This window comes from Zeus faber (assembly GCF_960531495.2).
Source record: "Zeus faber genome assembly, chromosome: 20".
NCBI classification, from domain to species: domain Eukaryota; kingdom Metazoa; phylum Chordata; class Actinopteri; order Zeiformes; family Zeidae; genus Zeus; species Zeus faber.
This window is the reverse complement of record NC_137207.1, coordinates 17,890,407-17,912,906: the sequence shown is the minus strand read 5'-3', so window position 1 is coordinate 17,912,906 and position 22,500 is coordinate 17,890,407. Positions and strand designations below refer to the sequence as shown.

Below are 22,500 nucleotides of genomic sequence, written 5' to 3'. Positions count from 1 at the left end.
ACACACACACACACACACACACACTCACACACACCCAGACACACCTCCATGCCTTGCTTTCAGCCTTCTTTGAATTCCTTCCCCATGTATCTTGCGGCTCCGCTGTCACTCCTCCCTCCAGTGCTATCTCTCTCTCTATGTCTCTCTCTCTCTCTCTCTCTCTCTCTCTCTCTCTCTCTCTCTCTCTCTCTCTCTCTCTCTCACTGTGGGTGTGTGTGTCGCTCGCCCCAGACCCCATAATGGCTCCTCCCGGGTACTGGCAGCGGGTATGCTGTGGCTCCCGCTATTTCAAAGTTTTAGCTGGCCGGATTAAGTGTGGTATGTGGAAAATGAACAGCCACTCGCAGGAGGGACACATGAGCTGAATGCATAATAAACCGGTGGGGGTGGGTGGGGGTCGGGGGGGGGGGTCGGAGGCTGGCAGAAAGAGGGGTGGGGGTGGGGGTAGGGGGGGAGAAAATAAGTGGCTGACGAGGAGAAGGAGAAGAGAAAATAAAAGATTCACTCCAGGCTGGTTTTTCTGAATGAGCCTCGATAGCGAGCTACACACACACACACACACACACACACACACACACACACACACATGGCTCAGCAAAGCCGGAAAGAAAATAGAAAATCCCCCCCCCCCCCCCCTAAAAAAATCACTTGTTGCTTCAGGGTTCTCACCAGGTCCTTGAGGGGCTTGAAAGTGCTTGAATTTCATGCTCAGACATTCAAGTACTGAAATACCTTGAAAATAGCCCCCTTTGTGCTGACGTGCATGGAAAAAAAACAATTTAATCCAGCATGGTTGGAAATAGACACTTATAATAGCAGACGATAATAAGATTAATTATTTATCTGTATACAGTACTGTATATATATAGATATATAATTGATGCACTAATATAAATTATAGACAATGAGACTAAGACTTTATTATATTTAAATTAATAAGGATCACATTTAAAATGTATTATATTTGTTTTGCGTCCTTGAAAATGAAATGAGTGCTTAAAAAAGTACTTGAAAGTCCTGTCATTTAATTTTATAATGCCAGGATGAACCCTGTTGTTTCCACCTTATGCGCTCCCAGGTCCGATGCATTTATTTTGGGTTTTTTTTAAATACGGGAAAACTATATTTGGGGTGAACGCCATCCTTTACGGGAGCGTCCGGTCGCCGGACGCTGTGAGCGGGAATCCTCCGCATCGCCGGCCACCGCTTTGGTTTTTTTACGCCACGGTTTCATCGCACGCCTGGAAAAAGAGAGGGATGGAGGGCTGGGGGTGGGGGGGGGGGGGGCGAGAAAATGAAAAGCAAACTCTACAGAGGAGGGCGAGCTTGGCAGTGGGAGCCGGTAGAGGGGGATCCTGGGTGGAGGAGGAGGTGGAGCTGGAGCTGGCTGTTTGCATGGCTTCTCGCCCAGCCAGGTTTGGGCGACTGCTTCTCCTGGAAAAGGACGCGCGCACGCACACACACACACACACACACACGCACACACACACGCACACGCACACAGAGAGTCATGTGGCTCATCTGTGCTTCTCTGCTGCCTCCAGCGCCCCAGGGGAATCGACATGCACACGCACACACGCACACACGCACACACACACACACAAACACACTACCTACCTCCGCTGCCTCCCCCTCCCCTTGCTATTAGCGTGTTTGAGTACATGTTTGATAGAGGATGAAGAGAGGGCAAAGAGAAATTGAGGAGGGATGGAGGGGAGAGGGAGGGAGGGGTGAGGGAGGGACGGCTGCGACGCTTCCTTAGCGGATTGCAACCGTCAACCATACGACCCCTTCCACTACATCGCTCTGGTAGAGAGGGACCGCCCCCCCATCTGCCTTTGTCCCTTTTTTTTTTCTTTTCCTTTTTCTTTTTTGCGCCCCACACACACACACACACACACACACACACACACACACACACACACACACACACGCGCGCGTGCTCTCACACACGTGCACACACACGTGCGCACACACACCCTCTATCACAGCCGGCGATCGGCCTCCGAGACATGGTGAAATGTTACACTTGGTTAGAGAGGAGATATTGCTTGGGCCCCCGCCGCGATCCCCCATCCGCCTCTGTTCTCCCTCTGGTTTTAAGGAAGGGCAGTGAGCGAGGGGATGTGGAGAGAGGAGAGCAGGAGGAGGAGGAGGAGGAGGGGTGGAGTGGTGTGGTGTTGTGTGGTGGTCCCCCTCCATCCCTCCATCCACCTACCCCCACCGTGCCCCCTTTGCTTTTCTAATCACGCTGCAGATGTGCCTGATGGCTGAACAATCTCTGTGTACTGAACGCCGGGCTCCCGCAGGAATCCAGAAGGCGTGCTTATGTGAGCTGTCATGAGAGGAGGAGGAGGAGGAGGAGGAGGAGGAGGATGAGGACGAGGGGGGGAAGGAAAGGAGGGAGGAGGGGCGGGAGGGGGGGGGGGGGGGAGGAGGGGAGGGCGAGCGGCAGGAATGGCGAGTGAATGTGAGGTTGCGTGAGAGGAGAGGAGGAGAGATGGGGGCACAGGGAGGGGAAGAGTGAGGGCTGCAGAGCAGTTTGGAGAGGGAGGGAGGGAGGGAGGGAGAGAGAGGGAGAGAGAGAGAGATCAACGGACAGCAACCGGCGTGACAGGGCTGCTGGGATTGGCTCGTGGCCGTGCTTGTGCGTGCGCGCACGGCGAGCACACACACGCAGCTGCAAACCAAACCACATTAAATACAAGAAATCCATTCCCAAGCCCGTTAAGCAGCCATGTGGGGAGGTGGCGGCGGGGGTAGCGTGATGGAGAAGAGGGAGGATGGGGGGAGGGGAGGGGAGAGGAGAAGTGGGAGGAGGTGACGGAGAAGGGCTGTTGGGGGCGGTGTGTTTGTGTGTGTGTGTGTGCGTGCGTGTGTGCGTGTGTGTGTGGAGGTGGGTCGGCGAGGCAGTTCATATTATCCTCTGGATGGTGGAGCCTGCCGGGGATTATGGCACATTTCTGCGAGGCAACAATGGAGAGCAGCACGGGCGGCACGCACACACACACACACACACACACACACACACACACACACACACACACACACATTCCCCCCCTTTTCCTCCGCTGCTTCCTCCACGAGATTGTATGCACGCACACACACACACACACACACACACACACACACACACACACACACACACACAGCTTTTTGTCCTTGCTGCCTGTCTGGCCACTTACCAGGCGGAGGACCTGGGCGGGCGGGCTGGTTGGCGATCGCCCCACCCAGCCACCCCTCCACCCTCCCCTCTGAATGTGCACCGCTTCCTCCCCCCGAATGTGTCAAGACAACCTCTGCACAGTGCTGACACAAGCGCAGAGCCCCCCCCCCCCGTCTCAGAAAAAACAAGACGCATCGCGGAATCGCAGCTCATTAAAGTCATCAAGGGGAGAAGAGATACTTCATCTCTCCTCCTCCCTCCCTCCCTCCCTCCCTCCCTCCCTCCACCCTCCCCGCGTCTTTATCGCCTCGGAGCGAGTGCAGCAAAACAGCCGAGCCCCAGTCGATGATGGCGCAGATTAGTCCCTTTTATTACCCCAATTCACTGGGAACGGCGTCGGCACGCTGGGGCGCAATCACCTTGTGCCAGGAGGCGCGAGGAGTCGATGGCCTTTCTCCCTCTTTTTTTTTTTTTATCCCCTCCCTTGTTCTCCACCTCCTCCTCCTCCTCCTCCCCCCCCGCTCGGGCCGTCGCCGCACGCTTTTTAATGGTGTCAGCACTACTTTGCGTTTGTCGATTAGCGCGAGGTGTGTGTGTGTGTGTGTGTGTGTGTGTGTGTGTGTGTGTGGGCAGGGCGGTGGACGGTGGCAGTGGGTGGGCGTGTTTTTACACGCCGCTGCGGAGGTGTAACACCCGGTTTGTAGTGTTGTGATGAAGGCCATTACAAGTGTCTGTGGGTGTTTGTTATGGTATCATGATGCCGCTGCCGCCGCACTCGGGGGGAGGGTGTCGAGAAGCTGTGTGCGCGCGCGTGGCCGGCCGAGCAGTGGGCATAACACCTTGGCTTTAACACCCTCTTCCCGTCTTCGATCATTCTTCTTCCCCTTTGCCACCGCGCCCCTCTGGGGAGCGGCGCGTCCATATCGGAGGGTTTCCTGCCTCCCCCTTCCCCCTGCCGCCCCCCTCGGAGGAGCCTGACCGTTACCAACAGAGACCATTTATATGAATTAATTACATCTTGTCTACCACTTCCCCCTCTGCGCCGCTGCAGCTCCTCAGCGAGAACGAGTGGCGATCGGGGTTCGTGATCCATTTTTTTTGTTTTCCTCTGCGATGCATCCTCCCACTCTCGCCGCCACCGCCGCCGCCGCCGCACCACCCCCCTGCGCCATCCAACCCACGCGGAGACGAGCAATTTATCCGCGTCTTTATTTACCCTCTTTGATGGCGCTCGGATTCTGTCCCGTGAAGCCGCGTGAAGATCGTGACGGTTCAGAGAGCGATCCCTCCCACGCGCCGGGGACACTGCTCCGCTGCGCCGTCTTTTGTCTCCCCCCCCCCACCTCGGCTACAGATTTGTTGCCGAATTAAATCCCGCCCAGCCTCCCTCTCCGCTCGTTCCAGGTAGGGACGGCGTCGGTGGGCGGACGCGCAATGAGCCGAACACATCGGATCGCGCGCCTTTTTTCCAGGGGGTGCGGGGGTTCCTGCCGCATGGAAACACAAGCTCCCGAAGTAGTGGCATTTTTTTGGGGGGGGGGGGGGGGGGGGGAGAAAAACATTGTTTTACCCCCGGAGGTGGTGCCCACCGCGCTGTGAAAGCCCATTTGAAGAGGTAGGCCTCATCTGTCAGCGGGGCAATGTAAGGACGCAGCCATGCAGAAGCTCCCTGATTATAAAGAGATAATTTCATCCAATCCTCTGGTGGTGGCTCCATCACCCCGTTCGCCATACTCCACTGCCTTCTTATATTTGTTCCCAGCCCGCTTCACCTCGCCCGCTTCGTTTTATTACGGCTCCCGCTCAATACATATATTTCCGTCGCCCCGCGCCCCCCCCCCCGCGCCTCTGCGACTTGTTGTGTAATGTCTGGCTTGCGATTGCGGTAAATTAAGATCAAATAATGCCGGCGTCGACGCTGATTTTCCCATTTTCCGCGCGCGCGCCGTACCGCACAAAGACTAAAAAATGTGTTCAGGCTTTCCGGGCTAACAAGCAGAATCAAGGCGAACAATACAGGCAAGGTAATGGCGCAGATAATGCAATAACTGATAACATCTGCAAAATAGGAAAGAGCAAATAAATAGGGGAAGGCTCATAATTGCATCTGCTGTCATATCTCCCCGGCATCCTGATTTTAATCTTTAATTTGGCTCTTGTTAGTCGTTAAATCTCCAACAGAGGACTAGTATTTAATTACAACGAGTGAATAACTGAAAATTAAATTACTCCCTGACACTGTCATCGCAGACATCTTCTTTTTTTTAATTATTTTTTTTATTATTATTATTTTTTTATTTTTACCTCCAGCCTTGGGAAGAAAACAAATGGATCACGTGGATTGGAGGTCGTCCCCGTCCTCCATCTTCCATCCTGCGTCCTGCGCGGCTCGTTGCTCGCGTGTCTCGTCTTGTCCGGGCTTTTCCGCAACATGGCAACCGAGGTCAAATGGCATCAGAAATCCGAATCTAGAATCTAGAATTCGTTCCGCCGGGGTAAATTTACATATATTAGGAATTTGTTCTGGTGAGGTTTGGTCCGCTTCACTGCAGACCATTATCATAAAACAAAGAAGAAAAAAAAGTGTTTTGAATAAAAAATAAAATAAAATAATAAATTATAAAATAAAATAATATATACAAATTGTCAAATATATACAAAAACTAAAAAATACAACAGAAATAGTCAGGTATAAAAATATACAGAATATACAAAATGCGCAGGATAAAGAGGATCAATTATTGTTATGGGTATAAAGGGTATAAATTATAAATATGAATTATTACAAGATACTAACTACATTATTACAGTATGTACAGTGGCAGTGAGCCAGGTAGTCTCAGAGTGTTAGAAGAGATGGAGAAAGAAGGAGGGAAAGTGAGGGATGGAGAGAGGGCGGGTCGGACGGATGGAGTGCGAACAAGACGGAGAGACGTCGCTCATCAATAACCGCAAGGTCAGGCCGGACGGCCCCCGTTAGGTGGGGGCCGGCCCGAGGATTTGTGGAGCTTGTAAAAGGGCTTAAAAGCCGCTCCCGCTCCCCGCGTCCTTTTTGGGCAACCGGGCGGAGCTGCCGGGGCCGGGCGGTACTCAGGGAGACACCTGCTGGGCGGCGCCGGGCCTCACCCCCAGGACCGCCCCGCTCACCTGGGAGATTGCACAGTGGCGGGGATGACCGGTTGGAGCATTTCGCTTTTCGGCCTAATCGGGGCTCCGGGCGCCCGGCGTCGGCTTCGTGGGACCAACCTGCACTGGAGCGTCTCCGCTTCCATGAATGAGCCGGAAAAGATGCTTCGAAGCTGCTCCACCTAGGGTAGACAAACAAGTGGAACGACGTCTTGATTTTCCAGAGCCCTTTTGCGTATGAAGGTGGATTGCATTGCACGACCGCGGCACGCAACCAATCCCTCCGTCCTGTCTTCCATTGTCTTCCACCCTCCTCCACCCCCCTCTCCTCTCACTCGAAGTGCGAGGCAGCGCCAATAGGTAGCATGTAAGCGCTGTTTAGCGGCGTAGATTACCGGCACCGCTGTTAAATCCAGCCGAGGGACCCCGAAGTGAGCATTATCAGTGTGGCTGCAGAACAGCGATGCCTACACCCTCCCTCCCTCCCTCTCTCTCTCTCCACCTTTCATCCGTCTTCTGCAGCGTACCTCACTCCTTCTCCCGCGTCTCTCCATGCGCCTCGTCGTGGAAAAATAAAATTCCCGGAAATTGGCGCCGGTGGTCGTAGCAGCCAATGGAGGGCGGTTGGGGTCGGACAGACGCGGGGAAAGAGGCAGCAAGTAAACGGGGAGAGATGGACGGGGCGGTTGAGATAAGATGGAGCGGAGGGATGAAGTGAAGGGAGCGGGAGACGAGCCCTCCACCTGAGGGAGAAGCCCTGCTCGTGAACTCACCGGGTCACCGTGAGTTATGAGCGTGGCGCGGCGAGCGCGATATTTATTTGACGTTGAACGCAACATTAAATCAGCCCCGCCGACCACCAACCCCTCTCGAGGCGCGATTGATAACCTTTAATGCCGAGGGCGTAATACTTTTTAAAACTCGCGATAATCTCGCCCCCGGCGCGTTTGCCTTTTGTGAGAAATTACTCCCGTAAAAGGGAAGAAAAAACAAAACGGAAAAGGTGGGGGTGGTTGTGGGGGGAGGGACGAACACAACATTTTCCGTGAAGCTGCCATTCCACCGTCAATAGCGCTGGAGGAGATGTGGTGCTTGTTGCTGCTGCCGTGCGCGGACGTGGAGAGACCCAACGCAGAAGGTAGAACATGCCTGGGCCCAGGGTGCAGATAATTGTTAACCAAAGATTACATAATGGCTGAGTAATGTAAACAGAGAGCACATGCCAAGTTAATGTTCTCACCGCGCTGGGATGGAAGGTTTCTCAGGCGAGGCCGACTGAGCCACAGGCTGGACCAGCAAGGGTGTGTGTGTGCGTGTGTGTGTGTGTGTGTGTGCGTGTGCGTGCATGTGCGGGTGTGTGCGTGTGGGTGTGTGTAAAAGAGTTCAAAAAGCCCTTCCTACAACCTCTGTTCATTTACCCCCCTGAGGTGCTTTAAACAAGCACCCACACCCCCCCTCCCACCAAAGTATCCTCTCAAAGGTGTGTGTGTGTGTGTGTGTGTGTGTGTGTGTGTGTGTGTGTGTGTGTGTGTGTGTGTGTGTGTGTGTGTGTGTGTGTGTGTGTGTGTGTGTGTGTGTGTGTGTGTGTGTGTGTGTGTGTGCGCGCACGTGTGTGTGTGTGCGGTGATGTCGTCGGGGGTGGCGGCCGCCAGGGCTTGTTAAGGGTGGTGTCACCGGAGCTGAGAGGGGAATGTCATCCTTTGAGCTCGCCGAGGTGCTTGTCACCTGCCAAATCAATATCTCTCATACGTCACTCGGGCTCCCGGAGGGCCGCGCACACACACACACACACACACACACACACACACACACACACACACCTGCAATTTCTCAGCGGTGATGGGATTGGCAGCTTCTTGTGGGAGAAAAAGCTGTGGCCTAACATGTTGCCGTTCTCTCTCTCTCTCTCTCTCTCTCTCTCTCTCTCTCTCTCTCTCTCTCTCTCTCTCTCAGAGCGCTCCGGTTTAATGGCTGGCAGGTAGAGGCCAAAGAGGGACAATCATCAAACATGAACTCGATTCCGTCGATGGACAGACACATACAGCAGACCAACGACCGTCTGCTATGCATCAAGCAGGTGAGCGCCTTTTTCTTTATGTTTCCTTCTCCCCCACTTTATTTCGTTCCCCTTCCAACGCTACGAGCCTCTGTTTGACAGGTTGTCATTGGGAAAAAGAAAATAAACCAGAGCTCTTTGAAGCTTCCCCACTAACAAGCCCACACACATACACACACACACACACACACACACACACACACACACACACACACACACACACACACACACACACACACACACACACACACACACACACACACAAGCACGCACACACACACAAGCACGCACACACACACGCGCACTCAGAAACATTCAGTGCCCTCCCGCGCCATCTCTCCTGACCGGTGTAAACGGCTAAGTCTGACGGGGTCTTTTATCAGGAGTGTGGTTGAACCGGGGTCAGAGAGCGGGGGAGGCTGCGATTCCGCTGTCCCTCAACCCGTCCACCCTCCCCCAGTCTCTCTCTCTCTCTCTCTCCCTCCCTCTCCCTCCCTCTCTCTCTCTCTCTCTCCCTCTCTCTCTCTCACCACTCCTCCCCAATCCAGCGCTTTTTGTTCTCCCCTCGCCACCGTTTACCCCAGGATGAGCCTCTGACAGAATTAAGCGGGCCTTCCTGCGTAACCCGGGGCGATACCTTTGATCCGCCGTTTAACTGACAGCCTGTTCTGTTGTGTGTTCCTCCTTGTGTTCTGGGTAGTTTTAGCCCCACCCACAAAAAAAAAAAAAAAGCACAGCGCAGGTCTCTCCCAAGGTGCGCCCGTGAGCCGGACCTCGCGTGTTTGCACATATGCAAGCTGGTTAATTTGTGTCACGGGAGGGAGGGAGGGAGGGAGGGAGGGAGGGAGAGAGAGAGAGAGAGAGGGAGGGAGTGGGAGAGAGAGAGGGGTAATGGTAATGACCTGCGGAGACCTTCTCTCTCTCTCTCTCTCTCTCTCTCTCTCTCTCTCTCTCCCTCTCTCTCCCCCACCCACCCACTCGGGTCACCCTCAAGCCCCACAGTGGGATAACAGATATTCCATTTCAACCCCCTCCATTAATTACGGTGAGCGGCGAAATTGAATTTCGCAAATAAAAAAACACGCCCCGTGTCATTGTGGCCGCGGCTAAAGAGCCGAAAGGATTACTGTACGAGAGCATCGGGAGAGAGAACAAGAGAGAAAGAGAGAGAGAGAGAGAGAGAGAGACGCTGAAAGGGGGATTTGCATCCGTCCAGCACGGAAGCGTAAACAATTATTATGCCCGGGGTCAAATGTATTAACCCCGCGAGGCGAAAATTTAAACAAACACATCCCGATGGCGGTGACCGGGGGGGGGGGGGGTTGCCCGCTCTGCACATGGGCAAACATGCCAATTAGAGAGATCCATGGCGTACAAGGAGGCCTCCAGTTCATCTAATAAATGGTTAAGTGGCGGGTCATTTCAAACCAGCCAGTGAGAGCCAGTGCCCCGCTAATAGAAGGCGCTTTGTGCGGCAGACAATCAGGGTTTGGAAGGCCCGTATAATAAATACCATTTATGTCCTGCCAATTAGACTTGCAGCGAGCCCATTCAGACAGCCTTCCATTCTCCTCCCCGCGCACAAAGATGATCATCGGGGGGGATCAGAACAATTAACTCGCTATCTCCCCTCCCCGCCGCCCATTGTCCAATATCCCATCCATTAAAATAATTAAGGAAATATTGTAAACCAATCCGGCTCTTAGCTTTAATTGAAAGTGTGCGGCCCCCCGCTCAAATTTTGGCATCTCGGAGGCGTCGCGGATGCACCGGTGCCGGAATATAAATGAAGCGCCTCCCCGTTGTCGGGGGGCCCTTCGTCTCCTTCCTGAATGCCCCCCCCCCCCCCTCGCATGCCGCCGCCGCCGCCACCAGGGGGGCGACGACAAATTGATTCGCTCGCTCAAATGACGAATTACCGCCACGGCCGATGGCAAAGCGCAGGAAATTGGAAGCGGTCAATGCGGCGGGGCCGCAGGTTAAAAAGTGAAATCGCAAATCATTACCGTCGCAATTCTCAATTTGGGGTCCGGCCGTGAGAATACATTTGTGTTGTGTCGGTCGAGCGTCGGCACATTACTCAGCCGGGTAACGAGAGGATGAGCGGCCGGTGCAATTGGCGTTTTTGTTTGGATTCGGTGGAGATCCCATCTGCATGAGCGGTGGGAAAATGAATCCTCAAATGCCGGCAGGTGAGCGCCCTGGGGAGAAAGTCATCGAAACGCTGTCTTTGTTTTTAAACGTCGGTGCGCGGATGCCGCTGAATTAGCATATCCGTGTTAGTTTTTTTAATACAGCAAATAGATATGTTTGCTTGTTTAACCTCCAAATACGGGAGCAGACTTAAAAAGAAAAAAAAATGGAGACTTGTTGTTTATTTGATCCTTAAACCCCCAACACGTTGTTTTTCAGCGCACAGCTGGTTTCTCCCGCTCCCTCCTCGGAGCGTACCACGGTGAGCACTTTCGGAGGAGATGGGCCGCTTGATACCGCCGCTATCTATTTCAGAGACAGTATTTTTTCCCCCTCGCCGTGGAGGAGCCAGCTCGCTGTCAAAGCTCTCCGCTCGGTGATATGCGAGGGCTCTGGCAGGAAGTAGGAACTCTCCCGCCCGCTGCGGGAAGGCTTCCTCAAACTGTAAATGTCAATATGTCAAGATAAACGGGGAGACCCCCACCCGCCCCCCCCTCCCTCTCGCGTTGCTGCGCCGCGCAACCCCCCCCCCCCTGCCTTGCTTACGAGGCGGCGAGCGTTTGAGGTGGCGTCGCCGAAAACCGAAGCGCCGGCTCGGATCTGTCGTCGCTTGTCCCTCGTTTCTCCCCCGGACGCGGCGCGGGGCCTCGGCGCAAATGGTGGACGACGACTCTCGCGCTCCAGGCGGGGTGGGGGGGGGGGGGGGGGGGGGGGGGCGCGGGTGCGGGCACGTCAGCGAATGTCTTTTGGCCGCCGCGTTGGGTTTGATTGGTGGGTTTTGGCCGCGGGAAGAAGAGGGGAACATCTGTGGCACGGCACTGCCAAGCGGCGCCGCGTGACAGCCACACTGGTGGGACCAATTGTTCTGAGTGCAAAGAACAGTAATCACTTCAAGCCAGAGTGGTGGTGTCTGGTTATCCCCCCCCCCCCCCCTCCCCCACCCCCCGTCCTCCTTTTACTGAACCCCACACACACACACACACACACACACACACACACACACACACCCATCCCCATGCGCACGCATCATAAACACACTCGCACCACAAACACACACACACACACACACACACACACACACACACACACACACACACACACACACACACACAGCCTCCGTCTTTGGTTGCACTGATTGCATGCGTGCATGGCTTCCAGACTTTGTCTAAATTTAGCATCAGCGAACGTTACTTTCCTCCAGTCGACTTTAACCACTGGCAGATTTCACATGTTCCACCATGCCCCCCCCCCCCCAACACACTGTCCCTGAAGCCCCAAAGACTTTTGGGGTTGGGGGGGGGGGGGGGGGGGGGGGGCAGCCTAGGACAAAAGCATAAAGCAAACACGACGATTTTCATTCGGCCCCTCGTCAAACGGCGGTTTTGTAAATTGATGTGGAAGCCCGACCCGATCAAACCCTGCCCTCTGCTGCCCCCTAAAGAGCGAACGGGAGAAAAATAAAACAGCAAACCAAACCCGGTCAGGATCCACGACCGTGTCCGTGCCTCACCGCCCCCCTCCCTCCCTCCCTCCCTCTGAAGCGCAATCGGAACGGGGGACGCGCTCAGAAGGCGGACGTCAAGGCTGTGTTTACCTTTCGATACCGTGGAGCGGGAGGCCGTTTGATGCCCGGGCCCGGAACCCTAACAAAGGGTTTGCGCGGTATAATCCATAAAAAAATTTTTTTAAATATATTAAAAAAGAAAGCGGATCACCTCGGAGCGGAGGCATAAAAGGTCTTATTTCTCTCGATCCCCCGCGTTAGAAAGCAACGGCCTCGCCATCCGCCGTGCTGGCGGAAAGCGGCGGGCGTGCATCTCGGGGGGGCGCGATCCCGCCAAAAGGCCCCATCCGTCATTCCCGTTCTGATGAGCGGCGCGGAGGGGGGCGGGGATTAGCACGCGGGGGGGGGTCCGGATGGGTCCGGGGGAGCTGTGGACAGAAGCGAATGAACGCCATAAAGGAGGGCCCGAAGGTCAAGGAGTCTGTTGTCAGATAAAGTCACGGCGCCAGCTCAGGGCCGCCCCGCTTGAAATAAGGGCCCCCGCCGCTATTCACATGGCCGTCCTGGGTGATTTATTGGGCGTAATGGGAAGGTGGTGCGGCGGAGGACCGGGGGCCGGGTGAAGTGGAAGCGTGATTGTGTCTGTGCGTAATGGGGACGTATCCTTCAGTCCGGCGCGTTAACGCTGTTAACCCACGCCGCGGGGGCCCCGTCTTGGACTTAACAAGCGAATTCAATCACTCACAGCGGGCGCCGTTAAGTTCCGCCGCAAATATGTACCGTGTTTTTTTTTTTTTTTTCTCGCCGCCCCGAGTACAGTTCATTATTCACCGTGTTACCGGCGTCCCGCTGCCCTTCCTCAATAACAAACCTTTAATAGCTGTTTGATTGCATTTGTTTATGGTCTGCACTGTTTTTTTCTTTTTTTTTTCCCTCAGTAAATCATTAACTGTAATGAATCTCAGCAAACACGCATTGCGTCCATTATGCTTTGAAAGTTGCTTGAATGGACGTTCATTTTTTCTTAATTTTTTTCCATAAAGTTTTCCTTTTTTTCTCCCCCCCCCCCCGCCCTCCTCCTCCCCCAGCACTTACAAAATCCAGCAAATTTCCAAACGGCAGCGACCGAGCTGCTAGACTGGTGCGGCGACCCCCGGGCCTTCCAACGTCCCTTCGAGCAAAGCCTGATGGGATGCCTAACGGTAAGACGCCACTGGCAGCCTCCCACACTCCAGGGTTCAAGGACGGGGAAGGGCTGGTAGAACAACTGCTGCATTGGCTGTTTCTATCCCTCCCCCTCGGGATACGGAGAATACTAATGTCCTGCTGCTGCCGATCTGTGCTAAGGTCGTTGGAAAATCAAAAGGCACTTTGCCCGACGGAAAATTTGTAAAATTTGGTCACCTTTCATTGACTTCGGTTGCGGTCGCTGCGCCAGGCGTGTGAAATATGCAATGTAGGTCTCTGGGACACGCGGGACGGATGAGTTGCGGCAAATGTCTTTTTTAAACTGTGGAGCGATCGTTGCTTTTGAAGAAGAAGAGAAAAAAAAAAAGGCTCCAGAACTCTTTAATTTCTCCATTTAAATGTGTTGAGGCTTGTAGCGACTTGATTAATTGAATTATTAATATCCCGCGATAATTGTAGAATCGTCACGGGATTCCGTTCAAATTCCTTTTTGTTGTAGAAAGGGACTTGACCACTGCGCACATGAAGAGATGTACCTGATTAAATTTGTTGAGAGGGAAATGTGAGCACATACTGCATTTCAGCTGATGTGCTGCGTTCACACTGACACCGAAATTCAATACGATACGGATGGACCGTGGATCCGTCACTCAGAAAGTAACCTTGCACCGCACCGCGCAGCGTAATGTAATACTTCTAACAACCCCACAGGAAAAATAAAACACATACAGCGTCTCCCGAAGGAGCGATGCGTACCCCCACAGAACAGAGCGAGCCAGCGGCGCCCGGTAATGCCGAGAGAGTGGCATGCCGTGATCCAGAACGCAGCCCATTCGGATAGATTTGAACGGCTTTCAAGCGATTGTTTGGATTATTGCTTGAATGTGCAGCTGCAGGTGACCCCTTTCCCTTTTCTTTTTTTTTTTTTTTTTCTGTTTGGCCGATTGGATTTGGCTACCGCCGTGAAAGCAGAGCCCATGGAAACGCTCACTTTTTGTTTATAGCTGCGGTACACCTTCCCATGTGCTGCACTCAGAGAGTACAATGACCCTCCTGCAGCTTCAGTGGGAAACATTTATATTTATTTATTTGTATTATTTATTGTATATTGATTATATTTATCTATCCATGTATTAATTATATGTACTATTTATTTATTATGTATCTATTTATATGTATTTACTATGTATTTTTTATTATATTTATTTATAATATTTTCATATATATATATTTTTTGTATTATTAGCCTGCCAGTTTATTTTACCTCCGACTGCCACTGGAGTCACTTGTCTAATAAGCATCCACAATTTAAGCAATTGATTAGTTAGCGCAATTGAGACCGGTGGTTCTTAATGAAGTATTGACTTAATTAAAGCCAGGGACAGGGAGAAACGTGTTGTTTAAAAAAACATGTTAATTCATGTATCACAATGTCGGGCGCCGAAGATGCACAGGCACAGGCAATTTATCGCATTATGCTTCGACAAACAAACGAGGAGACCGAGGCGCGTGTTTACCTCGCGCCAGGAAATCCACCGCAGTTCAGGCGGCCGCGCGCAATTAAGGCGCCGAAATTAGAACGACTTTTTGCAACATCGTGCGTGAGAATTACCGTTTAGCGGAACATGCCTCTCGAGTGTAGATCTTAATTAGACAGCTCGGCCCTCTTATATCTTTCCCCTTAATGGCCGTTTCCTATAAATAACGGCCACGTACGCATGATCTTTTTTGGTGTCACGTCAAGACTATACTTACGGAAGATAATGATACGGTGTGAGGAGCCGTGTTGGGCTTTAGTACCTCGGGGCTGGTCTCGAACGGGGCGGGTACGGCGGCAGCGCGACGGGGCCCTTGGAGGGCCCGCGGGGGAGACGATCCCACCTCTGTGGGGAGCCACGTTAGCCACTCGGGTCATAATATCCCGGAGGTCAAAAGCACGGAGGGAGGCGGGGTGGGCGGCTCTTTGAGCAGATAATGGCAATGGTAAATCAAAGTAACTTGTGCCACTTAAAGGTGATTTACTGGGTCTGCCGTGCCATATAGGGGGGGAGGGGTCTCTCCTTAATGTGTCTTCTCAGTGGGTACGCCACAGACCCGGTTCCAAAAGGTTCTCTCCACCACCTCATATGGAGTGGATGAATGTAGTGGTTGCCTTTGCACGGATGAACCCTTCTCAGAGGTGACCCAACGCGTACCAATTTCCCCATTTCCCCCTGAGCACATGCACGCGTCGTCGGCCGATAGTCTCAAGAAGTGTCTTCGGAATGGAGGTGCGCCGATTCAAATTGAAGCCACTTGTGCCGAAAAAAAGGTTAGGTGAGCAGTAGGAAGGAAGGAATGTGAAAGGCATTGTTGTGTCCCGCACTCCTTAACCCGGCTGAATTGTCGTTTAGGTGGTCAGCCGCGTAGCAGCGCAGCAGGGCTTCGACTTGGATCTGGGCTACCGGCTTCTGGCCGTGTGCGCTGCCAACAGGGACAAGTTCACTCCAAAATCAGCAGGTAAGACCGGCGTTTCCTCGCCCTCGCGCTTTTCTCAGATCGCCCGGTCGCCGGGCCCCGGTGAAGAGGGAAAGACACGCGGCAAACGCGCTGCCTGATACTTGGGCGCTAGAAAGCACACGGTCGCAGCACTCTGACAAACACCTGTTTTTTCCTTTGCTTCATTTACTCTCATCTACATCTCTGAGGCTTCATTTGTTTTTATTTGTGATCGCTGACATAGGGTTGCACAATATACACCGATCAGCCACCACATTGAAACCACTGACAGGTGAAGTGAATAACATTGATCATCACATTCCAATGACACCTGTCAAGGGGTGGGATATATTAGGCAGGAAGTGAACAGTCAGTTCTTGAAGTTGATGTGTCGGAAGCAGGAGAAATGGACAAGCGTAGGATCTGAGCCACTTTGACAAGGGCCAAATTGTGATTGCTAGACGACTGGGTCAGAGCCTCCAAAATGACAGGTCTTGTGGGCGGTTCCCGGTATGCAGTGGTTACTACCTACCAAAAGGGGTTTAAGGAAGGACAACCGGTGAACTGGCAACAGGGTCATGGGCGCCCAAGGTTCATTGACACGCGTAGGGAGCGAAGTCTAGTCCGCCTGGTTTCGATCCCACGGAAGAGCTACTGTAGCACAAATTGCTGAAAAAGTAAATGCTGCTATCAAAGGAAAGGTGTCAGAACACACAGTGCATCACAGCTTGCTGCGTATGGGGCTGTGTAGCTGCAGACCAATCAGAGTCCATCCTGACCCCTGTCCACCACCGAAAACGCCTACCGTACAATGGGCACGTGGGCATCAGAACTGGACCATGGAGCAATGGAAGACGGTGGCCTGGTCTGATGAATCACGTTTTCTTCTACATCATTTGGATGGTCGGGGTCAGGGTCCGATCCTATTGAGCATCTAAGGGATGTGCGGGAACAACAAGCCTGATCCATGGGGCCCCACCTCACAGCTTCCAGGACTTAAAGGATCTGCTGCTAACGTCTTGGTGCCAGAAACCACAGGACACCTTCAGAGGTCTTGTGGAGTCCATGACTCCACGGGTCAGAGCTGCTTTGGTGGCACAAGGGGGAGCTACACTATTATTAGTGGTTATAGAGGTGGTTTTAATGTTGTGGCCGATGTGTTTATCAGGCCGATAAATTATTGGCTGATAATAGTAAATGTATATTATTATGTACTATTCCGATATATTATAACAGATAAAAAGAGCCGGTAATACGAAGGCAATATTGCTTTCATTGACTTAACAAGCGCAGCGGCAGCTTGCTTTTGTCGCTGACGCGCTCATGACGTCAAACCGCTGCGACTGGGGTGAGCCACGCCTGGGGCCAGACGTGTTGTCGCCAGGGTGGACGGCGTCTTTCACCGTCCCAGAGGAAGACAAACACCCCGCAAATGCACGACGCACGCGAGGGTTTCCGAGGGGAGGGGGAAAAAGCCGACGGGTTTCAAACACAACAAATCCTGGAAGTCACCCCCGAAAAGCCGCCATCGCAAGATTACATTACATTTACATTTAGTCATTTAGCAGACGCTTTTATCCAAAGCGACTTACAATTGTTCAAACACCGACGGACGCAGCCATCAGGAGCAATGAGGGGTTAATTGTCTTGCTCAAGGACACTACAGCCTGCTAGCAGGAGGAGCCTGGGATCAAACCAGCGACCTTTAGATCACTAGACCACCAGCTCTACCGCCTGAGCCACCATCCCCTACGAAGATGCTCTAGGAAAGCCCAAGGATGTTTGTGAAGTTTTTTGATGGGAGTCTGAACTTTTCTGTTGCCTGTGTTGCGTAAACAGTAGCGGTGTCACTTGGATTTTGTGAGGTCCGAGCTATGGAATATTACACCATTCACCGTTGCTCCCGACATCTTAGCCTTTCTTGGTGTGCGCAAAAAACGTATTTCTAAAATGCAAAAAAAAAAAAGTGAATCGGTTATCTTATCGGCGCCCGCCACGGGAAGCGGGAAAAAATCAATCCATACGCCGCATCCCCAATTTTAGTATTTTTCCTTGTTTCACGGCGGTTGTAAAAAAAAAAGAAAAAAAAAAAGGCTCGCCAGCTTTGCACCTTGTGCTCCACATGTCTCGTGTGAACACTGGGAGCTTTTGTGCCTCGCCCCGGCGCTCCAGCGTCTACACTTGGGAACATTATCGCCATTGAGAAGCGCGGCCCGTTGCTTTTGACCCGCGCGTTCTCACACCCGGGCCTTCTCGGGACGCGTAATAAGTCGAGCAAAGTTATGGTCGCATTGAATTCCTCTGCGTCCGCGCGGTATCATCGACAGGCGGGTCGTGATGGACGACCGCCGCTCCGCTGTTATCGAACTTGTAGAACAGCGCGTCGGAGCATCGCGGGGAATGAAGACGTATCTGCTGTCAGTAGCGCGGGAGGCGGCCGCGGTTGCGGCGAACACGTTTCGTGGTCCTCGTGCGGGTTTTTTTTTTTTTTTTTTTTTTGATTTGTGGCTTCCACCTGTCTTTGGTTACGAGGGTCTGCAACTGCTGCTGAGGAGCCTTGGACGGTGCTCTGCGTCTCTGAGTCTTCAAGTCCATGGAATTTAGTCTCGCATACAGTTTGAATTTCCACTCTGTTCTGATTTATGCTGTTTGGGGTTTTTATATATCTATATATATTAATATATGTGATGTATTAGCCTTTAACTCTTATAACATCACTACCATGTGAGATACAGGAGAGGAAATACAGTATATGTCTCTCTCAATCGCTCACTCACTCTCGACTCTCACCGCTAAATGTGCTAATTCATCGATCATTTCAGGTCAAATCAAGGCCCCCTCTGTAGGGGTGATGATCAGATTGCCGATTATTAATTCTGGGTCGTTTTTTTATACAGCCCGTGTTCCACCTCATGGACAGTTATGTGTGCATAGATATTACAAAGTAGGTAAAAAGTCACAGGAAAAACGAAAAGTCAAGTCATAGAAAATTGGACAAAGAAAAGCCACTTTGCCGGCCCAGCGCTCTTCTGCAGAGGTTAAACTTTGCAAAGGCTCCGTATTGGAAGTCCACAAACCAGGAGGCAGATAAAAGACAGAGAGAGAGAGAGAGATAGAGAGAGAGAGAGATAGAGCCCACACCAGCAGCGAGGAGGACCGCTGTTAAAAGCTCCCTCCCACAGGGCCCCAGGGGCCGGCCCCGCTCCCTGACATCCAGCAGAGCCGTTGCCCGGCGACAGGGAAGGGGAGTGAATCACATGGGGCCAAGAATGGCGGCAACAGGTCGGCCATCCAGCGCCAGAGAGAGACAGGCAAGTCAGTGTCTGCCATAAAGGGAAGAGGCTTCCGGGAGCCCCTGACGACAAAGCTCCGAGAACAAACCATCCACTCAGGAAGGATAAAAAATAGGTAGTGGCTAATGTGGGAGGATGAGGGGAATCATTTCCCCTGGTTCCTGGCTTCCCGTACGTCATGTTTGTTCCTGATCTTCGTTGGCAAAGGAGACCTGACGTGGCTGCTCGATCGCCCGGGGGCCTCAGCCGCCTTTCCGCCGAGGTACAAGAAGTAAATGAGGACCCGTTTAGGCCCGGGACCTTTCGAAACAGGAACTCTAGCGGCCCCAAAAAAATTGTTATTGATTGCTTTCCCAACGGCACCCAGGGACCGTGGAGGTCGTGGCGTGCTCCGGTCGCATCTGTCGCTGTGTTTTGGGTACTGGCTTTCCGTCGAGTTTTTTTTTTCCCCCGTTTCTCCAGAAAGTCGCTTTTTAGGGAGCCTGAGCTATCCAAGTGGAACCCATGGGACAAAAGGCCCAAGTTTCTCAAAAGGCGTTTTAGGACCGGTTGTGGGGACTCCCTCGGGCCGACTCCCCCCCCCCCCCCGTCCCCCCGAGAACTCGACACCTTCAAGGGCTTTCCTGGTCGCCGTGTCAGCCAATGGGGTCTCAGCGCGGGTTTCGTGCTACAGGTTGTGTTCAGTCTGTAAACCTTCGCTGATTTCACCAAAATCTTGTTAACGAACAAAATTTGAGGCGTGAAATACATCGGAATACAATGCATCGGGACACCACAGGCGGGTTTTTTTTTTTTTGTTTCATTCAATGAATGTCGGAAAATAAAATAAATGAAATGAATCACCAATCGAAATATTGGATTTGTATTGGTTCTTCATTTTTATTTGTTTTTTTCTTTATTACCGCCGAGTGAACGTGGGCTGGTCCACGCACGGAGCGACGCGACTCCACCCGGGCACCGGAGGGGATGGACTGTGGGCTTAGGTCCGGACCAATCACCGGCACTTACATCACTGAAGGTTCCTGCCCTGGAGTAGGAGCTTAAAAAAACGTTCCTGCGGCGCGAAAACGCCTCAAACTAATTGACCAAGGGACTAAGTCCTTGGTTCCTGAAATGGTTCGTAGGGTGGGGGGGAAAAAAACAAAACATTGTCTCAGAAGGGACAAGATCTGGTGACCGGGGAGGCTTTCCACATACGGTAGAGCTCCAGGTCGGCGCAGATGTCCAGCTAGACCTCAGGTTAAGAAGGAGGCTGTCGGCCACATCAATTATCAGGTCAACGTTAATGAAAAGCGTTGTCCAATTTGAACCTGTCCAATAGTCCTCAGACCTGTCTGCTTTTGACACGTGGCATTAGGTCATCTGAATTACTTCGCAGCACACGGGGGAAATTTGAGGGGGGGGAAACCTAATTTCAGCAATAGAAAAATCGATGTCGACCATCACCTCAAAACACCCTGTATTAGTGACGGATCGATCGATCGCAAAATGCCACGGACGGCCAAAATAAAAGCAAAGCGGCAAGGAATGGGCTTTATTCTTTAGTTGTGCGAGGAACGGGCGTTTGGAAAATCCGCCTTGTAACACGTCATTTACTTATTCGGTCTTTTTTTTCTTTTGCATTATTATTAACCGTTATTAAATATAACCTAAATTGAACAGATATATTTAATCACGGCGGAGACTGAGAGGAGCAAAGTGATTTTCTGGTCTCCGGGGGCCGGATGATGCCCTGGAACCGAGCCCAAATTGCTCGTGCATTGCTACCCCCTCTGCCAATTGTTTGAGAAATGCCCCGGTGTAGTTGACACAGTGTGAACTGACAAATGGCTCCGCTGATCACTTTGTAGTGCGCGATTTGTAAAGCTAGGCAAGTTTTGTGTCCCCCAGCCCTTTTTTTTTTTTTTGTTTGTTTGTTTTTTTGTTTTATGCAGGTGGCCCACAACGCGGAGGCGAGGGGGGGGGGTCCGTCTGGTACTTGCGACCTCTTTCTGAATGGGATTAGCCCGCTCTATTAATCTGTGATTACGTCGGACTGTCTAACCAAGGGGCAATTGCCACGCACGTGGAGCTGTCACGGGGGGGGGGGGGGGAAGGGATCACTCGCTCCGCGTCGGATAAATTCATCAGGCCCCCCCCCCCCCGTCACGGGACGTGTCATACGGCCTGGTAGGATCCGTGTCGTCGGTGTCGTACGCTCGCTTATCCGGAGAGCGCCCGGCCCCCTGGCAGTGACAGTGGGTCAGTCCCGTGCAAGTGTTTAGACGAAACGCTCAATCATGATTCCTCCTCTTTGTAGGTCGGCGCGGCGCATTCCAAATCGCTCGCGGCTCGGCAGGCTCGTGGAATCCCTGCATTGTGGAAGAGTGAAAGAAGGCGCTAACTTGTATGGGGGGGTTAATAATCCTCTCCCGGTACGGCAACTTTCCAGTGGCTTACACGTGGGGCTGCACGTCCCGCTCCCCGATACAAGATTTTTTGTCCTGTATTCCGTCCGGCTGGATCGCGCAGACGCGAGGGCGCCACGGTGAAAGGCTGGATCCCTTGTCCCCGGTGTGTCTCTGCGGAGAAACACCTCCGTGCACTCTGCCGTCCAATTTAATTGTTGTCTTTTCTCGAGGTGCAACTCTTCGGGGGTAGTCTCCCTCAGAACTCCGACCAGCCCGAGCACGAGTTGCCGGAGCCTGTTTGGGTCGGAATGTGGCGCACGTTCGCCTCTCCGTACGGGCGAGGGACTATAATTAAGTGAGACGCGGTGTGACTGACTGCTTCCCCCCCCCAAAAAAAACGACGGCTCGCCGTTTCTCTCAACTGTTTTTTTGGTGTTTTCCTACTGTTAAAATATGCCCTGGCAATCCGCGCCAAAGCTAAATCCAAAATAAACCCGCCCCCACTTAAATTAGCCTGGTGATTCGTGGTGAACGCGCCGCGGCCTCGAGTCCTCGGGTTCCGGGGGGGGGGGGGGGGGGGGGGGTAGCCATAGTAGGGACGCGTCAGGCGGCGGAAGGATCTGAAATTCTTCGCTCCATCCGGAGGTCAGAAAACACACGGGGCCTTCCAGGCCGTAATTTCTCTCACCAGAGCTTTCAGCACGGAAATGTTTTTCTACCTCTCTCTCTCTCTCTCTCTCTCTCTCTCCCTCTCTCTCTCCGGTCGGTGAACCTATGGTCCGGCTGAGGCTTTTTCCCCAAACAGAAAATAAATGTTAAAAAAAAAACGCCGCCGGTGGCCTCGACCATGTTGGAGTGTCGGCGGCAGTTAGGTTGAATCGAAGGCTGTGTTTAGAAAACCAAAAAGCCACCCCTGCCGTCGAGTCCCGACGGTGATTGAGGACGTCGCTAAACATTTGCGACTCCTGAATGGCCGCCCGGCTTAATTTAGCCGAGGCGATAACGCACCGAGACGTTAAATTACGCCTCCTCCTTTTGCCGGCGTTGGGTCTTGGACCGATGCGTGTGTGTTTTTTTTTTTTTTGTTTTTGTTTTTTTCCAACGGC

General features: G+C 52.6%; 1 protein-coding gene across 1 annotated transcript in view; it reads left to right on the top strand.

Annotated features, from left to right (window-relative positions):
* LOC307245525 (zinc finger MIZ domain-containing protein 1-like) overlaps positions 1 to 22,500 on the top strand; it is a 102,473-nt gene that overhangs the window by 56,475 nt on the left and 23,498 nt on the right. Inside the window, exons 3-5 of the mRNA XM_080021144.1 lie at positions 8,246 to 8,369; positions 13,134 to 13,247; positions 15,627 to 15,732. Coding sequence (XP_079877270.1) covers positions 8,301 to 8,369; positions 13,134 to 13,247; positions 15,627 to 15,732 — 289 coding nt within the window. The 5' untranslated portion in view covers positions 8,246 to 8,300. The remainder of the gene's footprint in view (positions 1 to 8,245; positions 8,370 to 13,133; positions 13,248 to 15,626; positions 15,733 to 22,500) is intronic.